This window comes from Manacus candei, unplaced genomic scaffold (genome assembly GCF_025592945.1).
Source record: "Manacus candei isolate 608988 ecotype Guabito, Panama unplaced genomic scaffold, ASM2559294v1 h1tg000083l, whole genome shotgun sequence".
Lineage (NCBI taxonomy): Eukaryota > Metazoa > Chordata > Aves > Passeriformes > Pipridae > Manacus > Manacus candei.
Window position 1 is genome coordinate 2,477,872 of NW_026138131.1, and position 17,888 is coordinate 2,495,759.

General features: G+C 48.1%; 1 protein-coding gene across 8 annotated transcripts in view; it reads right to left on the reverse strand.

The window, feature by feature from the left end:
* The window catches only part of BCOR (BCL6 corepressor), an 83,228-nt gene that overhangs the window by 4,087 nt on the left and 61,253 nt on the right, over positions 1-17,888 (reverse strand). For all 8 annotated transcript variants that reach the window (XM_051811652.1, XM_051811654.1, XM_051811653.1 and 5 more), the window contains 3 exons: positions 14,089-14,417; positions 13,483-13,752; positions 6,743-6,909 (listed from right to left, as the gene is read on the reverse strand). In XM_051811652.1, the coding sequence (XP_051667612.1) occupies positions 6,743-6,909; positions 13,483-13,752; positions 14,089-14,417 (766 nt within the window). The remainder of the gene's footprint in view (positions 1-6,742; positions 6,910-13,482; positions 13,753-14,088; positions 14,418-17,888) is intronic.

The window sequence follows — 17,888 nt, forward strand, 5'->3', positions numbered from 1 at the left end:
TGACAAGAAACTTCTGACTGTAGATCAAAGTTATTTATAGAAAGTAGCACTATTAATACAGCTGCCAATCATCTTACTGTCGGTTTTACTTGCACATCACCCCCTCCCCTCGTCTTCACAGTCAGACTGCTCAGGGCAGACATTTCTGTTACGTCTATTCATTGCTGCACACATTTTGAGGGCCAGTAAAATAATTACACCGCTGTAACAGAAAGCAGGAGTTTGTGTGAAGCCTCACAAACATAATTTTGCTGCAAGTCACTCTACCGTTCCAAATCTCTGCCAATTTAACAGCGTGTTGTGGAGTAAGGCTCGCTCAGGCTGCCTCTGGGCAAGCACGGAAATCAGTTACCCAAAGCTCCTAAATTATGTACACAGAAATAAGTTATGAAAATTTGCTAGGAATTAAACTTCCGTGCAGAATATCCTCTTTAAACAGTACTTGTGAATATATTTGCAGCACAATTCCACCCTCCTAATCAGAGAACAGAAAAACATGTTATTTTAAGTGTAGTCCACCCAGAAATTAACATATTTAACATGGCATGAGCAATCTATACAAGCTCAGACACAGATTTTGTGAGCCTACAGAAGGATTATTCATTAATACACATGCCTGCAATTCCAGGTTTAGAATTCCTTATCACTAATTATAAATCGCATTAACTTTTGCCTTTAAAATTGATTATACGTAACAGGGAGTTGTCTGGGAGTAGAACATATTACCCTTCAGACTAATGAAGATGTGTTAAAATCCCATCCTTTCCTTAGACGAGTGCAGGGAACTGAAAGGGGAGTCAAATGCATGGACAGTGATCATGGCAGTTCAACTCAGCTCAGCACTCCTCCTTTAGGCTGTCAACACCACTGCCCCCCAACAAGGTTTTCAAGCTCTCACAGAGCTTGTATGAAAAAGGAAAGTAAGGACTTTAACTAGGATAACATACTGCCTTCCTGGAAGGCTTTCAGAATGATGTTACAAGGGGAAGTCATCTGGAAGCACAGCCAAGCAAACCTCTCCGCTCTGTCTACTGATCTGCCAAGCAACACTCAGCTAACAACCAGGGCTTAAACTCCCTCCTGAGAAGAGGTCGCGTCCAACCACTCCCTCTGCCTCACGTGGCAATGTTCCCTCTATGTCACCACTCTTTTGGCATGAACTGGCACCCACATGAGCTCAGGGCAGAGGAGGGGAGGATCAAATCAGTCAGAAGAGGATGGCACACCACCGTTTTCCCATCTATCACACAGCACTGCTGGGAGGAGAAGGAGGAGAGGGACTCTGACACATCTCAAAAAGATGCTCCAGATGTGTTTACTCCAAGTACTTTTCAGTAGGGCATGACTTAGGGTGATTAATGTCTGTCACACGTGAAGGACTCTTGCTTGCCCCCATCTTGCTGGAGAGCTGTATGCCATTTTGGCTTTACATATGCACGATATATTGACATGAGGAGGTGCATTTGGGGGCTTTGTGGCTCGTTCCCTATGGAGAGAGGGTTTATCCCATGCTGCCTGCCTCCTGCACACCCCTTGCCATCGGTGAAGAAGCAGGTGATCCTCAAGCTGCTGAGCACAGTTCTCAATCCAGTTTGTGCTAACCCTCAGAGCCCTGGCAGCAGAGAGCACAAGATGTGGACGCCTTCAAAGCCCAACATCCTGTTCTTCGGAAAGCCACTTTAACATTTTAAGACCGGAGAGGTCCACAAGGATCACTTGCAAAGGGGTCAGGATATCCCTTCTCAGTTTCTGAGGGAACATCTCTAACATAACACTGATACTATATGACGCCTTTGAGACAGAACAGTGCTGGAGAAGCCAGCACTCCCGGGATCCCCCACAAGCCTCATCCTCCCACCTCCACCTCCTGACTCAGTGCTTCCGCGCAGGGACTGCCGCAGCACCACGCGCCCACGCGGCAGCCGGAGCATCCAGGATCGGTGCTGAACATCCCAGGCAACACAAGGCAAGAGGGAACAAATAACAGAGGTGCCGACAGAGAGGCTGAAGGAGTATCGGGTGTTTCTGGCTGTCAGCAGGCGTCTGAGGCCGGAGCTGCCGGGTCACGGCACTCTGAGCATCTACAGCAGGAAAGGTCAGCCTTGCTGCAAACCCTCCTGTCCCCCACTGGGCATGAAGCATCCCTGGCTGCAAGTCTGGCAACAGACACCGGGAACAGACAAGACTTACGGATGCTGCCAAATCATGCTTTTTTTCTCCCCCACTCCTTCACTTTACTGGAGTCTTTAATTTCGCACAGTTTTAAATTTAATTTCAGAATTACGATTTTCTGGTTTGGGGAGGGGGGTTGAAGAGTGTTGTGGGATTACTGGTTTGTGGGTTTACTTGTTTGTGTTGCTTGGGGTTTTCTTCTTTTTAAACTGACTTACCTAAGTGGCTTTTGAAGCAGTAATGAATTCAAGATGATCCCTTAACTTATTAAAAACAGCATCTAAATCACCACTCAGTGTTTCAATTGATTTAACGACACTCAAACGAGTTTATTAAAGGGTGCCTGGGCATTCCCCAGGAAGGAAAAATGGCAGCACATGGGCTGTCACCTTGTGATGGAACCTCTCTCTCCCTTTCTACTGGTCACCAAGCCCGGTGTGGTGGTGCAGACAGGCAGAGGCAGCAGGGCAGGGAGACCCACCTTTGTTGTCTAAGAGTGCACAGGGAGGCTGCCCAGGCATGAGAGGGGACTTTATAGAGACATGGGGAAGGAAAGGCGTAGTAAAGCCGTGCGGAAGAAGGAAGAACAATAAATAGAAGGAAGGAAAGAAAACACTGGCAGGGAGGGAGGAGAATAGGAGATTCCTATAGATAAGTCAGGGGAAAAAAGGCAAAAACGGAGCACTGACAGACTCTTTCACTGGCTAGAACAGCTTCTTGGCAAGCTCACAAGCGGGACCATGCAAAGGCAGAGCTATTCGTTTGCTTCTCCCAGCAGGGCCAGCAGAGGAGGGAGTATTTTTCAGTCTTGGCAGAGTTTAACCATCCTCTTTGTAGGATGCAAAAGCGACTATTGGAATAGGCAACTTTTTCAGATGTCAAAAAAATAGATCCCTGGGAGTCCTCTCCTGGAGAGGATTTGCCCATACAATCTTTTCCGCCCTGAGCATCGTGGAAATAAACACTCTCTATCCCTAATGGTACAGTTAACGTAGTGCAGCTCGTTTCTAAAACAAACCCTTCAAAAGGCCCCAGAAGGATCTGGGGACATTCAAGAGCTGCAATATCCTACAGAAGACACACATCTCAACCCTCTCTTGTGTACTGTCGAATTCTTCCTACTATTTTTACCACCACTACAGTTAAGAAAACATTTCACTGGGGGTTTATCATTCCACTACCAAAATTATAAACTATTTACACCAGTCAGGGTTTGCTCCCAGCCTTTCAGGCACCACCAGAATTTTCCTCACTGCAGTAAGAGGTCTTGTAACTCGCCGAGCAATACCATATTCTGGCGTTTTATTTTTATTTCCATCCACTCTGTTACACAACGCTGCCCCTCGGAAGAGGCAAGGCACAAGTTGCAAGAGGGCAGCTACGCAGGCTGACTCTTCTTTAACGCAATTAGCTGCTGGAAGGTATGGCTCTGCCAAGACCAGATGAAAGGACACAGGAAGAGAGCCATCTTGGCATGGTCTTCCCAGGGAAAAAAAATAAAAAAAGGCTGAGCTCATCAGCTGCCAGCAAGGAGGATACAGCAAAACTGGCTTCGGAGAGCAAATCCAGGGAACAAACTCTGGAGCAATGTAGAGCCCTCGCTAACAGGCAGGGGATGCCTGTATTTCTGGCATGTGGCTTTGTTTCTATACTGGCAGCGGTTCAGCTAGGGCACGCCGCAGAGGTAAAAGGAGAAGAACGAGGAGATAAGGCCAAAGACACTCGGCAAACATCCTTGCTAATGTCTGGCACCGGTCGTCGAACACCCCCTGACGAGCTACTGCACTTACTGGGGTCCTGTAAGGGAAGGGAAGCGCTCAACTCTTAAGCACGGTCTATTATTATTTATAGGTAAGACGATTAAGAGCCCTTAGTGACTGCGGCACCTCGGAGACAGGTCTTAAAGATCTCCGGGTTCTACAATAATCTTTGATTAGGCACTAATTGAGCAGCAGACTGCTTGTGTATTCAGGGTCTACAGGCGCTGCATGTGGTCTATCAGCAGAGTTTAAGGGGAAAAACATCGAAAACCTACCACATTTAACCTGGCCAGATGTGCTGTGAATAGGGCAGGACTGCACCACACCTACACTCATAAACACTGTCACCTCCTTGCACTGCCACTACAGTCTGGTGCTTTGTTTGTTTCTGGCTTCACCAAGATATCTGGTGGTATTAGGAGCCAGAGGCTGAAAGCCTGCCTTACCTACTAAACTTAAGGCAGACTGGCTGTGTGGCTACATAAAAGGCAAAAGCAAGAGGCTCAGGTATTTGCTTCGCTCCCAGAACACACACGTGCAAAACCAGCACACCAGATCAGAGCACCTGCTGCACTTCAGGCAGGACTGGAAGGAGAGATGCACTGACTCTGCAGAACTTTACTACATCCTTCACATTCACGTGGACATTCTTTGTACAGACTAAAGACACATCCTCATTTGTCACAACTTTTCAGTGTCCTCCAAAAAGCTGATCGCAGAGGCAGCAAGTAACACAGACCAAAGCTTCAGGCAGCTGAGATGCAAGTGACACCCCAGACTGCCACATTAACCAACAAGCACATGCAGTTACGTCACTCCTCTGTGCTGAACAGAACTACACACATCCACTGTTACTGTCTGCAGACTTGAAGGCTTCCAGGTGAGGTGGCAGAGGGGACAATAAAAAGCATATTCAGTGTCGTTAAAAAAGCAGGGGAAGGGGACAAGTCTTTGATGATGGGTTTGTTTGGGGTGGGTTTTTTGTTTGTTTTTAAGATTTTAGTATTTTTCTAAGGGTTGAACATGTTCAGGATTTTGAATTTTAAAAGCAGCACAGTTGAGGAAGACTGACGACTCTTTCCTCCTAAAAGTTAAAGGAGAAAAACTTCAAGAGAGAAATGGGATTTGTCTTATGAATGTCCTGATTGACTACAGAGACAGAGCAGTCTGGTCCTGCCAAAAGGAAAGCAATAACACCAATCCAAAGTTCTTTACAGAAGCTTCTGCTCTCTGTCCTGCCCAACTCAGGGCATCCAGACCACCTTTCATCTGTATATTAGATGTGTTTTGGATTCACGCTGTCTGTTGGGCAGCTTTCCAAATGAAAACGAAGTCTGTCCTCAGAAAAGAGAGGTAACAGCAAGCTGAGTTCTGACATTACCGCCTATGATCAGATCATCATTATGTTCACTTTTAAAATGCATTTTCCCCAAAACAACTTCTCAGGGTACACTAGCCAAGTTTCTTTCTTGGAAATCAGCTCCATCTGTGAGTAGAAATCAAAGGTGGACTCCGAACTGGCGGGTGATTAAGACTGATCAGAAACTTCCTGGGGATAATTTTCTATATAGGTTATTCCAGCAAGTGAGACAAAAATAATTTAGGTTTCCTTTTATGGCAACTCGCCGCTGTTGCATAGGTCATGTATTAAAGCTGAAGGCAGCAGAAAATGCGAGGCTGTTTGGCAGCCTACAGAACTCGGAATTCTTACAAAGAAGTGGGCGACAGAGGAGGAATCCAGTCGGGATCTCAATGTTTCTCCAAAAAGGCTTCCTTTGGGCCAGTGATGGGCCAGTGATGGGCTGGTAACAATGGACCATCATGAACTTTTAATGGACCATCCTAACCAGCCCTCTTTTTGTTTTCCTGACTCCTCCCTTCTCGAGTTAATAAATAAAGAGCTTAAAAACAAAAGCATGCTCTTAGTTACGCTAATTTTACCTCCCTGGCTATTTGGATGGTGATAGGGAATGCGATAAAGCATTTAAGATAACAAACTGCAGGAGATTCAGAGAATACAAAGCAGACCTGTCTCCAAAATGCATAGACTGAATAACGCATATGCTGAGGACAAGTTACCCCAAGGTCAGCCCCGCAGAGGTGGTCAAAGAAGTACTTTAGGAGATACACAAGAAGCTTGAAAAAAGGTGGGAGCAGCATTTTTATCTCCACAATGCAAAAAAGAAAAGCCTGCTATCTATTCTGCCAGCACAGGAACTAAGCACCCCTACCATTCTGTGAAGGAAACTAAAAAAGGCTAATTCAGGATTTAAAAAAAAGTAAATCCAAAATATCAAATGAGCAGATAGTTTAACAGTTCAGCAAAACAACATTTTTGTACGGCATATACAGGACTTGCACACCCAATCGCCACAAAAGCCTGAAGTGCTCTTTAAAGTAACCCTGCTAACAAGGCAAAACCCACTCTTTGGCACAACTCAAAGGAACTGGAGGGCGAGCAAGCAGGGCTGCAGCTCAAGCATCCCTCCTTCCTGCCCTGCAGCTGGCAATTTCACTAACTCTAAAAAAAAAAATCACCAAAAAACAACCAAGGCACAACATACGAAAATTTCCCAGAAGAAAAAAAAATTAAATTACACCGAAGTCGAGTCCCGACAGAAGTGTGCCCCCACTGCTTTATTAACTGCATGTGCCTGCCCAACGACCAGCAACAAGGAGGACCTTGGTAGCTTCAAGGGTTTCATGCAGGATAGGGAGGGCGGGACAAGGGGAGGATAATAGAGAAGTCACAGAGGGAAGGGGTCCGGTGGTGGTGACCACCCGATGCTGGGGCCAGAGGTGCTGCTAACCTGGTTCCATCCTGAGCACTGCAGTTGACATCGGCGCCGTACTCGAGGAGATGCCGCACGATGCTCAGCCAGCCTCTGGCACAGGCCTCGTGCAGGGCACAGTAACCCGCGTTGTCACGATGATTCACATCACACGCCTTGTTTTCCAAACAATACAGAACCACTTCCTGGAAACAGGAGGAAAAACAGATGCATCAGAGTTATTTCTCGGTGCGTGAACGCACAGGTTTCTCTATTTGAAGGAAAAAGGGGGGGGGGAGAAGGGCAAAAGACAAAATCCCTGTGATATGCCCTCTTTGAGATGGGTCAGTCAAAGGGAAAATAAAAGGGAGAGCTCTTGAAAGTCCTATTTATTCAGGAAACACAGCAGAGACCATGACTACCCTGAGCAGACTAGTTTGGGCAAAGCGACACCGAGAGCTCTGCACCCCACAGGGACCTTCCCGAAACACACAACCTCAGGAATCATCACAGAGGTGGAATGTGCAAACTTTGCAGATAAAACCCATAACCTTCCACTTCTCAAAACTTCCACACGTAAAGCTAGCTGGAAGGTTTTTACTCTTACATCTACATTTTTCAGCAGAAAATTCTGCAAGCGCAACAGCAGCACAGCCGACACAGTCGGTTCGATTTTAAAAAGAAAAAGTGCGTGACCCGAAACAAAAACACATTTAAGACACACAAAGGATGGTTTGCTATCGGCAAACAAAAACCAGCCCGGCTCTATCAAGATCGGGGAAATCCCGTTGTTTTCATCCACCCCGGTTTCTGCATGCAGAACTAAAGCCAGGCACCAGGTTCCAGTAACGAGCCCTGCGCCGCAGGAAGCCATGTGAATTTAACACGATTCATCTTGCAGTCAAATATACCACGCTCGAGAGCCTAGGCCAGACTCAGCTCTTCGCTGTCCTGCAGCCTTGAAACAATGACTGCTCCATCACTCAACTAAAAATTCAGGATGGCGCAAATCTTCCTCGACTTGTGTCAGATGCAAAAGAAAGCAAAACAAAACACGTTTCTAAGAGATGTTCAATGTATAAAATAGCCCACACGTTCCCAGATTAGTGGTAAACCATTAATTTTGCATTTGCTCCTCTCCAAGGCTGAGTGACACCCTTGCAAAGCCAGGTACAGCATGGAGGGGGTGAGTATTTGCTTTGCCAAAACAAGAGAAGAAAACAACATCGGGGGTGATGCATTTATTCTTCCCGTTTCAGAATCTACCGGAAAGCCCACAATAATCTGTGCTCTGGGTATACCTGACTCGAGAGCCGGTATCCAGGATACAGCATGAAGCTGCTCTTTTAGCAGGCCCTCACTAACCAGGCTAAAGCCAGGAGCTAATGAGCTGCCTGTCCCAGGCACCAGAGCATCCCCTGCACCTGCCACCAGTGATGCACCCACCTACACCTGATTCACCCACCGGTTTAACCTGGGACCCCCACAGTCCCCCCTCTTACCAGAGAGAACAGGGGTTTTTTATGTTCCTGCAACCAGCCCAAAGGCCAAAAATTGGTCCAGAACGGATGTTTTTTACCCTGCACATGCTCAAGCCCAGAAGAAAGGGCTGTGCAAAATTATACTCTGGAGGTATGAATTTTCCTTCAAAACCAGACCACTCTGCCAGGCAAATTAGCAGATGGATATAGGTAGCAGAAGCAGCTGCCGTATTCAGCTCTGCTTTTAGCACGCAGTTATCATTTAAAATAGATTCTGCAACTCAAAATAAAAGACCTTTCATCTATTTTTGTAAAAAGCAAAGGCTGTCCTAGGGTGGAATACCTACTACTGGACAAAAAGGCTAATTTTGTCGGGCAATTCTGTGTTAAGAGGCTATAAGAAGAATGTCATTAACCACAAAATGTAACTATAAAGACCATAAAACTCTACATTGTTAATTAATTAAATGCCTCATTAACTTTTTTTAACATGATTTATTCAATTTACAAAAAAATTAGCCATCGTTGCCGAATACAGGAACATGTGGTGCCACAAACACACTTTTGGTTTCACAAGCATTTCTCACTAACGTTCAGGAAAGGCTATGAGAATGCCACAGGGCAATTTAAATGTCTGCTCAGGTGCTCTATTTAAATCAGCAATCTGAAAATCACTGGCAGTTAATCCAAAGAGTCAAACTAGCACCTCACCAGCCAAGGTATGTGCCACAGCCGCTGCCACTGCCTGCAGGTTGTTAGCCAAATTGCAAACAGCAGCGTTAAGATATGCAAATATGCATACTCCATCGAAAGATGTGCCCTTTGCATCAGTCTCCCACCCAACCAGTACTCTGCAGCAAGTCCCACTCCTTTTCCAAGGGAAGAGGTCAGCATCCCTCTGCACATCCCCCATGCCCCAGGCACGTCTGTTGCCACCAAGATGCACTACTCCCCTCCATCCGACCTCAAAACACTGCCCTTGGGTGAGGTATTCTATGCTGAGCCTTAGTACTTCCCCACAGCACCACACCAAACCCCAGGAGTGATGCCCATTTCCATGCAGGGTGCAGGAGCCCTAGGGGAGCACTGCAAGGGCAGGATGATGCTCAGGAGCTCCTGTGGCAGTGACACGGGAGATTCAGGGCCAGATCCTGGAATATGAGGCATATTCCCAGAGCAAACCCTCTCCCCATGCCCGGATAAGCCCTACCTTCATGTGTGTTTAAACCCCCTGGAAACAAATATCCTCTCTCCCCCACCCCCTTATCATACACCACACATTCCTCTAATTTCACTGCCTTTGCAGGAAGGATTTAATACCAAACTGACCAGAGAACTTTGCGAGTCCACTGTCGTGGTTTAACCCCAGTCACTAGCCAAGCATCAAGCAGCTGCTCACTCGCTCCCCCACCGGTGGGATCAGGGAGAGAGCCAGAAGGGTAAAAGTTGGAAAACTCATGGGTTGAGATAAAGACAGTCTAAGAGGGAAAGCAAAAGCCGTGCACGCGAGCAAAGCAAAACAAGGAATTAATTCACTGCTTCCCATGGGCAGGTTCAGCCATCTCCAGGAGAGCAGGGCCCCATCACGCATAACCGTGACTTGGGAAGACAAATGCCATGACCCCAAAACGTTCCCCGCCTCCTTCCTTCCTCCCACTTTATATACCGAGCATGATGTCATATGGTATGGACTACCCCTTCGGTCAGCTGGGGTCAGCTGTCCCAACTGCGTCTCCTCCCGGTTTCCCACGCACCCCAGCCTCCTCACACCAGCGTGGCAGTACAAAAAGCAGAAAAGGCCTTGGCTCTGTGTAAGCACTGCTCAGCAATAACAAAATCATCTCTACATTATCATCACTGGGTTCATCAGAAACCCAAAACACAGCCCCATACCAGCCACTGTGAAGAAAATTAACTCTACCCCAGCCAACACCACCACAACCAGACACATACCAAAAAGCGGCACAAAGACAGCCAGTGTTTCCTCTCACATCAAATTCATTATGCAAGCCTTTTTGTAATTTTTCCCCCAAAAGACTCTACTCTCCCTGTAATTCCCTCTTCACAAAAAGTAAATTACAGTTTTAAGACTACCATTATCTCAAGTCATTTGTTTCAAACCGGGGAAACAGAATGGACTGGAGAGTGCCCACACACTGGGATGGGTTGCTAACACCCTGCCAAAGCAAGGCCTGGAGCAGAAGCCTAGTGAAGAAAAGGCAAAGCTTCAGCAGGGATTTCCAGAGCCGAAGACCATTTGCTGCACTGTCTTTAAGTAGCCTTGTTGGTTGCAGCCCTGTAGTTTATCTGACCAGACACAAGCTGCATCTGTCCTTCGACATTTTTCACTCTCGCGTCAGCTTTTGCACGCAAAACTGTAACCGCTTGTGTCGTGCTCCCCGCAATGATCTGGGGCACATCTGTGCTGTGGGACTGAGAGCAGGGCAGAGGCACATGACCTGGCAGCATTTGGGCTCCCCATGGGTCTGGGAGTGGCATTTACAGCTTGCCAGCACCTTTGCCTGCTGAAGGTGCCAGCACCGCCTCTGGGTTTGGAGTGGGAACCCTGCACGGCCTCAGGGCATCCCTTGCTGCAAAGGCAGGCGGGCAGGCTGCCAAGGGCAGGCACGAGCTCATCCGGTCTCAGGGCAATACAGCATTCCTGCCACTGCCAGGGCTCCGTGGTGCCATGCAGTGCCAGCCACTTGCAGCTCTGAGTCCTGAATCAGCAACCGGCGCCCCTTCCCGAGCTGTGGCCCTGACAATGCAAACTCGTCTGCCTCCCCTGCCACTGAGCTGGCATGTGGCCACAGGGCTGCCTGCTGCCTTTGCAGCAGCTATGGGAAGCCCTCGTGTGCCCACCAAAGGTTGCTGCCCCGCTAACCAGGGTGGTAGAAAATAGACATGCGCAGTTGCCACAGCTCACAGACCAGCATGTTACCTTGACTCATCCAGATTTCTCCTTTTTATTTTTAATAAAGGAATTTGTAACTTTTTGACCATTCTCATGTTTTCTGGAGACAGAGGAAATTCAGTTTTTCTGCCTGCTGTAGTCTCGTCACTAGCAAGAGAAACTCCTCACCTACAGAGTTTCCACAACTGATAACAGAATCAGCTAGGCTGGAAAAGACCTCTGAGATCATCGAGTCCAACCTTTGATCTAACACCACCTTGTCAACTAGACCATGGCACTAAGTGTCACATCCAGTCTTTCCTTAAACAGCTCCAGGGATGGTGACTCCACTACCTCCTTGGGCAGCCCTTTCCAATCACTCTTTCTGTGAAGAACTTCCTAATGACCAACCTAAACCTCCCCTTAAGGGGAGGCAACTTAAGACTGTGTCCTCTTGCCCTGTTGTTGGTTGCCTGGGAGAAGAGATCAACCCCCAGCTGGCTACAACCTTCTTTCAGGTAGTTGTAGTGAGCAATAAGGTCTCCCTGAACCTCCTCTTCTCCAGGCTAAACAACTCCCTCAGCTGCTCCTCATTGGACTTGTGCTCCAGACCTTTCACCAGCCTCATTGCCCCAACCAGCCTCTTTGGCCTGAAAACCATCACAGCTCACCACCACAGGCCAAATGAAGCCCCAACAGGATGGTACAGCCACCCACCACTCTGAGCCTTGAAAGACACAGACAATGTCAGATCCCAGATATCAGGTGCACAGACCAGCCTCTTTCCCTGCCCCCACTCAGCTCTCCTGCTCCTCCCTCCCCCAACAACAGAAACCGACTGCTGCCAGCACCGACTGAGCAACCAAATCAAATGATCTGAATATTTAAGCCTATTAAAAACATGGGTGTTCACTTGAACTTTTGGGTGAATTCAAGTCAGAAAATCAAAATCCCCCATCAGCTAATCACGGGAAGGCATGGGTGGCACACAAGGTTACCCCCCACCTTGGCAAGCCTGGGCATCCCCAGCTTTCTGCAACCAGACAATGCTGCTGAGAGCTCCTGCTATCAAAGGAATGGAGAGCCCTGGGCCCCTGCTCGAGCAGGACATCACCCCAACACTAAGTTTCAGAGCTGCTCCCATTAAGCTGTGCCCAGTGGAGTGTGCTGGGCACAGGAAGTGAAGTGTCCAAGCATATTCACCCTGACAGACCCTGCGCAGGAAGAAAATACACAGCGATAGCTTGGAGCACATCCTACAACATATTTTGATTTTGGATCCACAGAAAATTAAACCATTTAAATTACGGAGAATACCACAGCAATGTTGTAACAACGGTTTCTCCTCCCAGCTAGAGCTGAAGTGCCCTGGGTTAGAAGAAGCCTTTGTCTAGGGTAAACAAAACCTTTCCAACAAACCCTGCCTTCCAGAGCTGGACAAGGCCTCTCTCCACACAAAGGTCTCCAGCTATACAAAGGGCATTTCAAGGTTTCAACAAATTCCCAAGGCTGGGAAAGCCCCACCTGGACCTGGGCGGATGCCACCTTCCCATGTGGGGTTCAAGCCCAGCTCTGAGGTCCAGGCAGCCCTCTTACCACCAAGGCAAACCCTGCAGCTCTGCCGAAAGCAGCAGTTGTTCCGTGCAATGAAACACCTCTGTGCAAGACGTGACATCGAGCAACAACAGCGCTCATGCCCATATTTCCCCAATAAAAGCGTGCTTTTAAAACGGCAGAGCTGAAGGATTCATCGGTTTCTGATTTTTGTAGCAACAGGGGGCCCGTTTCATTAAACAACATTGTTCCAGCTACGCCAAGCAGCTCCAGACTCCAAGTATAAAGCAGGCAGAGTGCTCCTATGATGCGTCTGATCATGCAAGAGGACACTCCAAGCGCTACATCCTGTGTCACATACCAGATACTCCTTGGAGAAAAGAATATAAAATAAAACCCTTCTCCTAAACTACACGCTCTTCACTAACAACAAAAGCAGAAAACATACAGTTCATTAAAGATCACCATAAAGATTACTTGAAAAAAAAAAAGAAAAAAAAAGGCATTCGTTCTGTTTGCAGATGGTTTATATTTAAAGGGAAGTGAGGGTTACCAATAAAACTTTACCATTTGCTCACTCCCACAGGATGTTGCTCACCCTGTGTCCCTGCCAGCTGACCCAACTGCAGTGGGGACTCACTCCCGCAGCAACCTGCCTCTGAACCCCACATGCCAGGGAAGGGAACTCAGCAGGGGACGGGGAGGGCAGCAAATTCAACTGAAAATTTTCAGCACACTGAAAGCTGCTGCTTCGCAGAATTTCCACCGATAAAACTGGAAAGAGGATTTTAACTTTCGAAATAAAAAAACCCAAACCATCGCCATCCCGCGGGGCGCCCAGGGAGCCTTACCTCGTACCCCAGGCGCGCCGCCCGCTGCAGCAGCGTCTCCCCTGCGTTCTTGTTGACAATGAGCCTCCGCGCTTCGGGCGGCATCGGCCGGCTCGGGGTGGTCTCCTGAGGGGGGCTGGCAATCGGCAGCTGCGAGGGCTGTGAGACGGGTAGTAATGAGGGAGTCTGCTGCAGGCGATCATACGGCTTCTGCTCGTAAGGCTTGGCTGGCGAGGAGTCGCAGTCTGAAGTAGGCTCCGGTCGCTTCCTGACTTTCCTCGTTACCGTTACCTGTCAAAACCATTACAGTGTTGGCTTTCTTTTTTTATCCTTGTTTTTACAGTAAAGCAGTGGGACTATATTTTGTCAGCAAAGAATTACACTTTTCCACTCATATTTAATTTTTTAAGAAAGACCCGCTAGAGCTTTTTAACACAAGATGCCTCACCCCCTGCAATAGTGCCTTTAGCTCAGCTTAAGAAAAACAAATACAAAATGTGCAAAGCATCCACAGACGAATCTGAATGCAATTCCTGCTACCCTGCATGCACGACAGCGCATTAGTTTCAAGCAGGCTGGCTCTGCCTTTTCAGAGGCCAGCGGACAATTAAGTCTAAATAAAGATACCTTATCTTCAGCATTTTCAATATCTGTGGTGTCATCCCCTGTCAGAGATGACCTCCTTCTCCTCTCCTGCAGTGCCAAGTGTTTTGTTTTACACTGACGTTTCCCTGATGGCTTCTCACACTCGCTGTATTTCTGCAGCAGAGATGCATGTTGGAAATCCTCCTCTTCGTCTGTGTACAGCCCATCTGTCTTCCGGCTTTCTTTAATTTTCTGCTGTTTGGCAGCCAACCTCGAGGCTGGAGTACAGCTTGGCTGAGCCTGCCTTTTGCTGTTTGCATTGGTGGATGAAAGGCTCTTCATGTGCGGAGACACCGGGAATACGGGCAAGCCTAAATGGGAAGGAAAGGCATTACACATCGCGTGGTGCGTTAAAAGGAAAATGCATTGCTAGCACTTAACACAAGCTCCTCGACTGCTTAAGAGATCTACAATTACATTTTCAAATCATTAATATTTTAAGCATTCCACATCCCAACTGTAAATAGCGTCTCACCAGTCGACGTTACGTTAACAGTTTATCAGGCCCTAATAAAAATCCCTGAATGGAGTGCCCCGTGCCAGGTGCCGGGGCAGCGCCGGGGCCGGGTGGTGGCAGTGCCATGCCAGCTCGGCAGTGCCGCAGCCCGGCCACCACGGGCAGAGCGGAACGCCGCTGGAGAAAAACTTGCCTCCTTACCTGGGAACTGCTTTATCTGAAGGGGAACCAACTCCTCCGGCAGCCTGGGCCCAGCTGGGCTTGTCTGCCCTGGACTTGGTGGGGTGCAAGGGCAGATACAAGGGTGGCAAGGGAAGAGGGGAAAGGAAGAGAGGTGGGAGCGTGGATCAGGTACGAATGGGACAGCAGAGGAAACGTTGAGCTTAGCCCAAAGATAGCCATAAGACAGGGAACATCTCCTCAGCAGCATTTTGACTTCAAAAACAAGCCAAGAGAAGAAAGATTACTCAAGGAGCCATCCCTACAGAAGCTCTGTGCAAGCTCTATCAGAAAGCGCAGGGATTTTGCAGGAAAAGCAATCGCATGTGTTTTCCCAAGAACTCCATCCAGAACTGACTCTTTCTGGGACATCGGGGCAGTGAGGCCAGTGCTCTGCTGCCCGTGGCAGGATATTGGCAGGGCTGGGTTTTCCCCAGGGGTCATAGCTCCAACAAGCCAGATCTCACAATCTGGGCCACATGCAAAAAGCATGGTTAAGTTTTGGGTTTTTTTCAGAGTGCAAGCAGGTTTACAACAAAACAAGGACAGTAAAGTTGACTTTTTATAGTCTGAATTTCCCTTGGGAAGAGAACTGAGGTGACCTCAGAACCAACTCCTCTGCAGAAAAATTAAAGGTTGCTGGAAAGGAATGGACACTTCGGCCAAACAATGCCACACCACTGAGGGAAGGTGTAGAAAAAACCTTGAGCACTTGAAAGAGGCTCCTTTGCTCCAAAGTCTCTGAAGTGATGCTACTTTCAGAACAGAAGAGATGGCAGGAGCAAATAAGCAGGTGCTCACAGAAGAGACACCTTTATTTAAAGAGATCCAGAGCCAGTTGGTAAAAAAGAAAATAAAATCTAGAATCCTCTTGGTGGGCAGTTTCACACTTTTGTCTTCCTTTAAATAGATCTGTGAAAGCAACTCACAGAAGGCTTTCTAGATTAGAGATGAAAACAGAAATCCCTCAGTTCTTTCGAGACACTTTCTAGAGAAAGACGCATACTGTGGCTTGCCAAGCAGATGTCAGGGAATTTATGGGACACAGGATGTGCAGATTGTTCAGCAAAAATCCTGTAAATTTTTCAGGCTTTGCAATCCTGAAGGAAGGCGCCCAGTCGTAGGCTGAGCCTATGGATTCAAGGCTGTCTTTCCAACTCAGTAGACAGCATGAAGTAAGGAGTGTTTAATTCTCCTGTTTAATCCCAACCAACCTAACTGAAGGAGTACATAAAAAGCCCAATTCCAATACAGAAGCATCATCATTACCTACTTAATCACTTACTGAAAAAAAATTTAAAAAGAAAAGCTGGCAAGCAGCAGTGATGAGCTCTGGTGAGTGCAAACGGAACAAACTGTTGCACACAGAAAAACTAGAAGAGAATGAAAAACTCCCAGGTCTGGAGAAGGACAGAAATACTGAAAGGATGGAGAAGAAAAACACAGGAAGAGAAGCCTATTTCAAAGAACTGCAGGCTTTCCCATGCAGAGATGCCAAGGCATTGAAAGCAGAAGTCTAATAACCAGAAGAAAATGTGTATTCCCACCTGCAAGCTCCATGTAAACTGTGCTCCACTCTGACCCTCCACTGGGATGGTGACAGCAGGCACCAGGCTAAATGTGCGCCAGAGCTAAGAGATGGAGAGTAGCTACACTATGCCCAGGAGCTTCAGGATCAATAACATTGCAAGAGGCCAGCACCACACAGAACAAGCCAAGCATCAGCCTGGGAAATGCAAGACAACACTGGCAGAAAAGAGGTAAGTGATTTAACCTGGAATCTCACCCCATTGTTCTGACCATGTGAAGGGAGAAGAAAAACAAGGGTGAGCAGGAATGTCCCCAAATATCCATGGGAAAAAAAAAAAAGCCAAAGCAAAAACCCCCAAAAACCCAGACCTCTGACTAATGTATGTTGTGGCAAGTCTGACTTAGAGCAGGACCTGTGTCCCTTCCCACAGCAGCGGGATTCAGAGAGGTCCACATGGAAAAGCAGCTGCTGCCGTGTCACCTGAATGCTCGCTTGTTCAGCTCCCATCCCAGCAGCTGCCTCCTCCTGCCTGCCAAGCCAGTGGCTGCCACACTGCCTGTAACCCGAAGCAGCTCTGAGGGGATGGCAGAGGCTTCCTGGTAGGCAAGATCCTCCTGGTCCTCTCCTCAGGGCTTTTGGTTCCACGCAGCTTGGGTTTTCTCCTCGCACCGAGTGAGTGGCTGCAGCTCCCTGGGGGACCATCCGAAGAGCTGGCTACTGCACCCCCAGCAGCATGAGGTTATAGCTCAGCTGGGACCCCAGCAGAGACTGTGGTTTTTAGCTTGGTCATGGGTCTGGGGAAGCAGCATGATGCCCTGAGGTTGCAGGCATCCCCACGCTCACAGACCTGCCACGTCCTGGAGACTCTGTGCAGCAACGTCACTTTGCAAGCAGGATCACAGAATTATAAAATGAATTGGGTTGGAAGACAGTTTAAAGGTCACCTAGTTCCAATCTTCCTGTCATGGGCAAGGACGGTTTCCACTAGGTCAGCCTGCTCACAGCCCCATCCAACCTGGCCCTGAACACTTCAGGCACGAGACATCCACAACTTCTCCCGGCAACACGTTCCAGTGTCTCACCACCCTCACAGTCAAGAATTTCTCCCTAAAACCTAATCTAAGCCTGCCCTCTGTCAGCTTAAATCCATTACCCCCTTGTCCTATCACTATATGCCCTTGTTAAAAGTCCCTCACCAGCTTTCCTGTAAGTCCTCTTTAGGTACTAGAAGGTGCCAGAAGGTCTCCCTAGTATCTTCTCCAGGTTGAATAACCCCTGACCTCTCACAGCCTGTCCTCATTGAAGAGGTGATCCAGCCCTCTGACTATCTTTGCAGCCTCCTCTGAACTTGCTCCAACAGGTCCACGTTCTTCCTATTCTGGGGGCCCAGGAGCTGGATACAGTACTCCAAGTGGGGTCTCATGAGAGCAAAGTAGAGGGGCAGAATTCCCCCCTCGACCTGCTGCTCACACTGCTTTGGATGCAGCCCGGGACACATTTGGCTTTCTGGGCTGCCTGTGCACATTACCAGGTCATGTTGAGCTTCTCCTCCCCAAACATCCCCAAGTCCTTCTC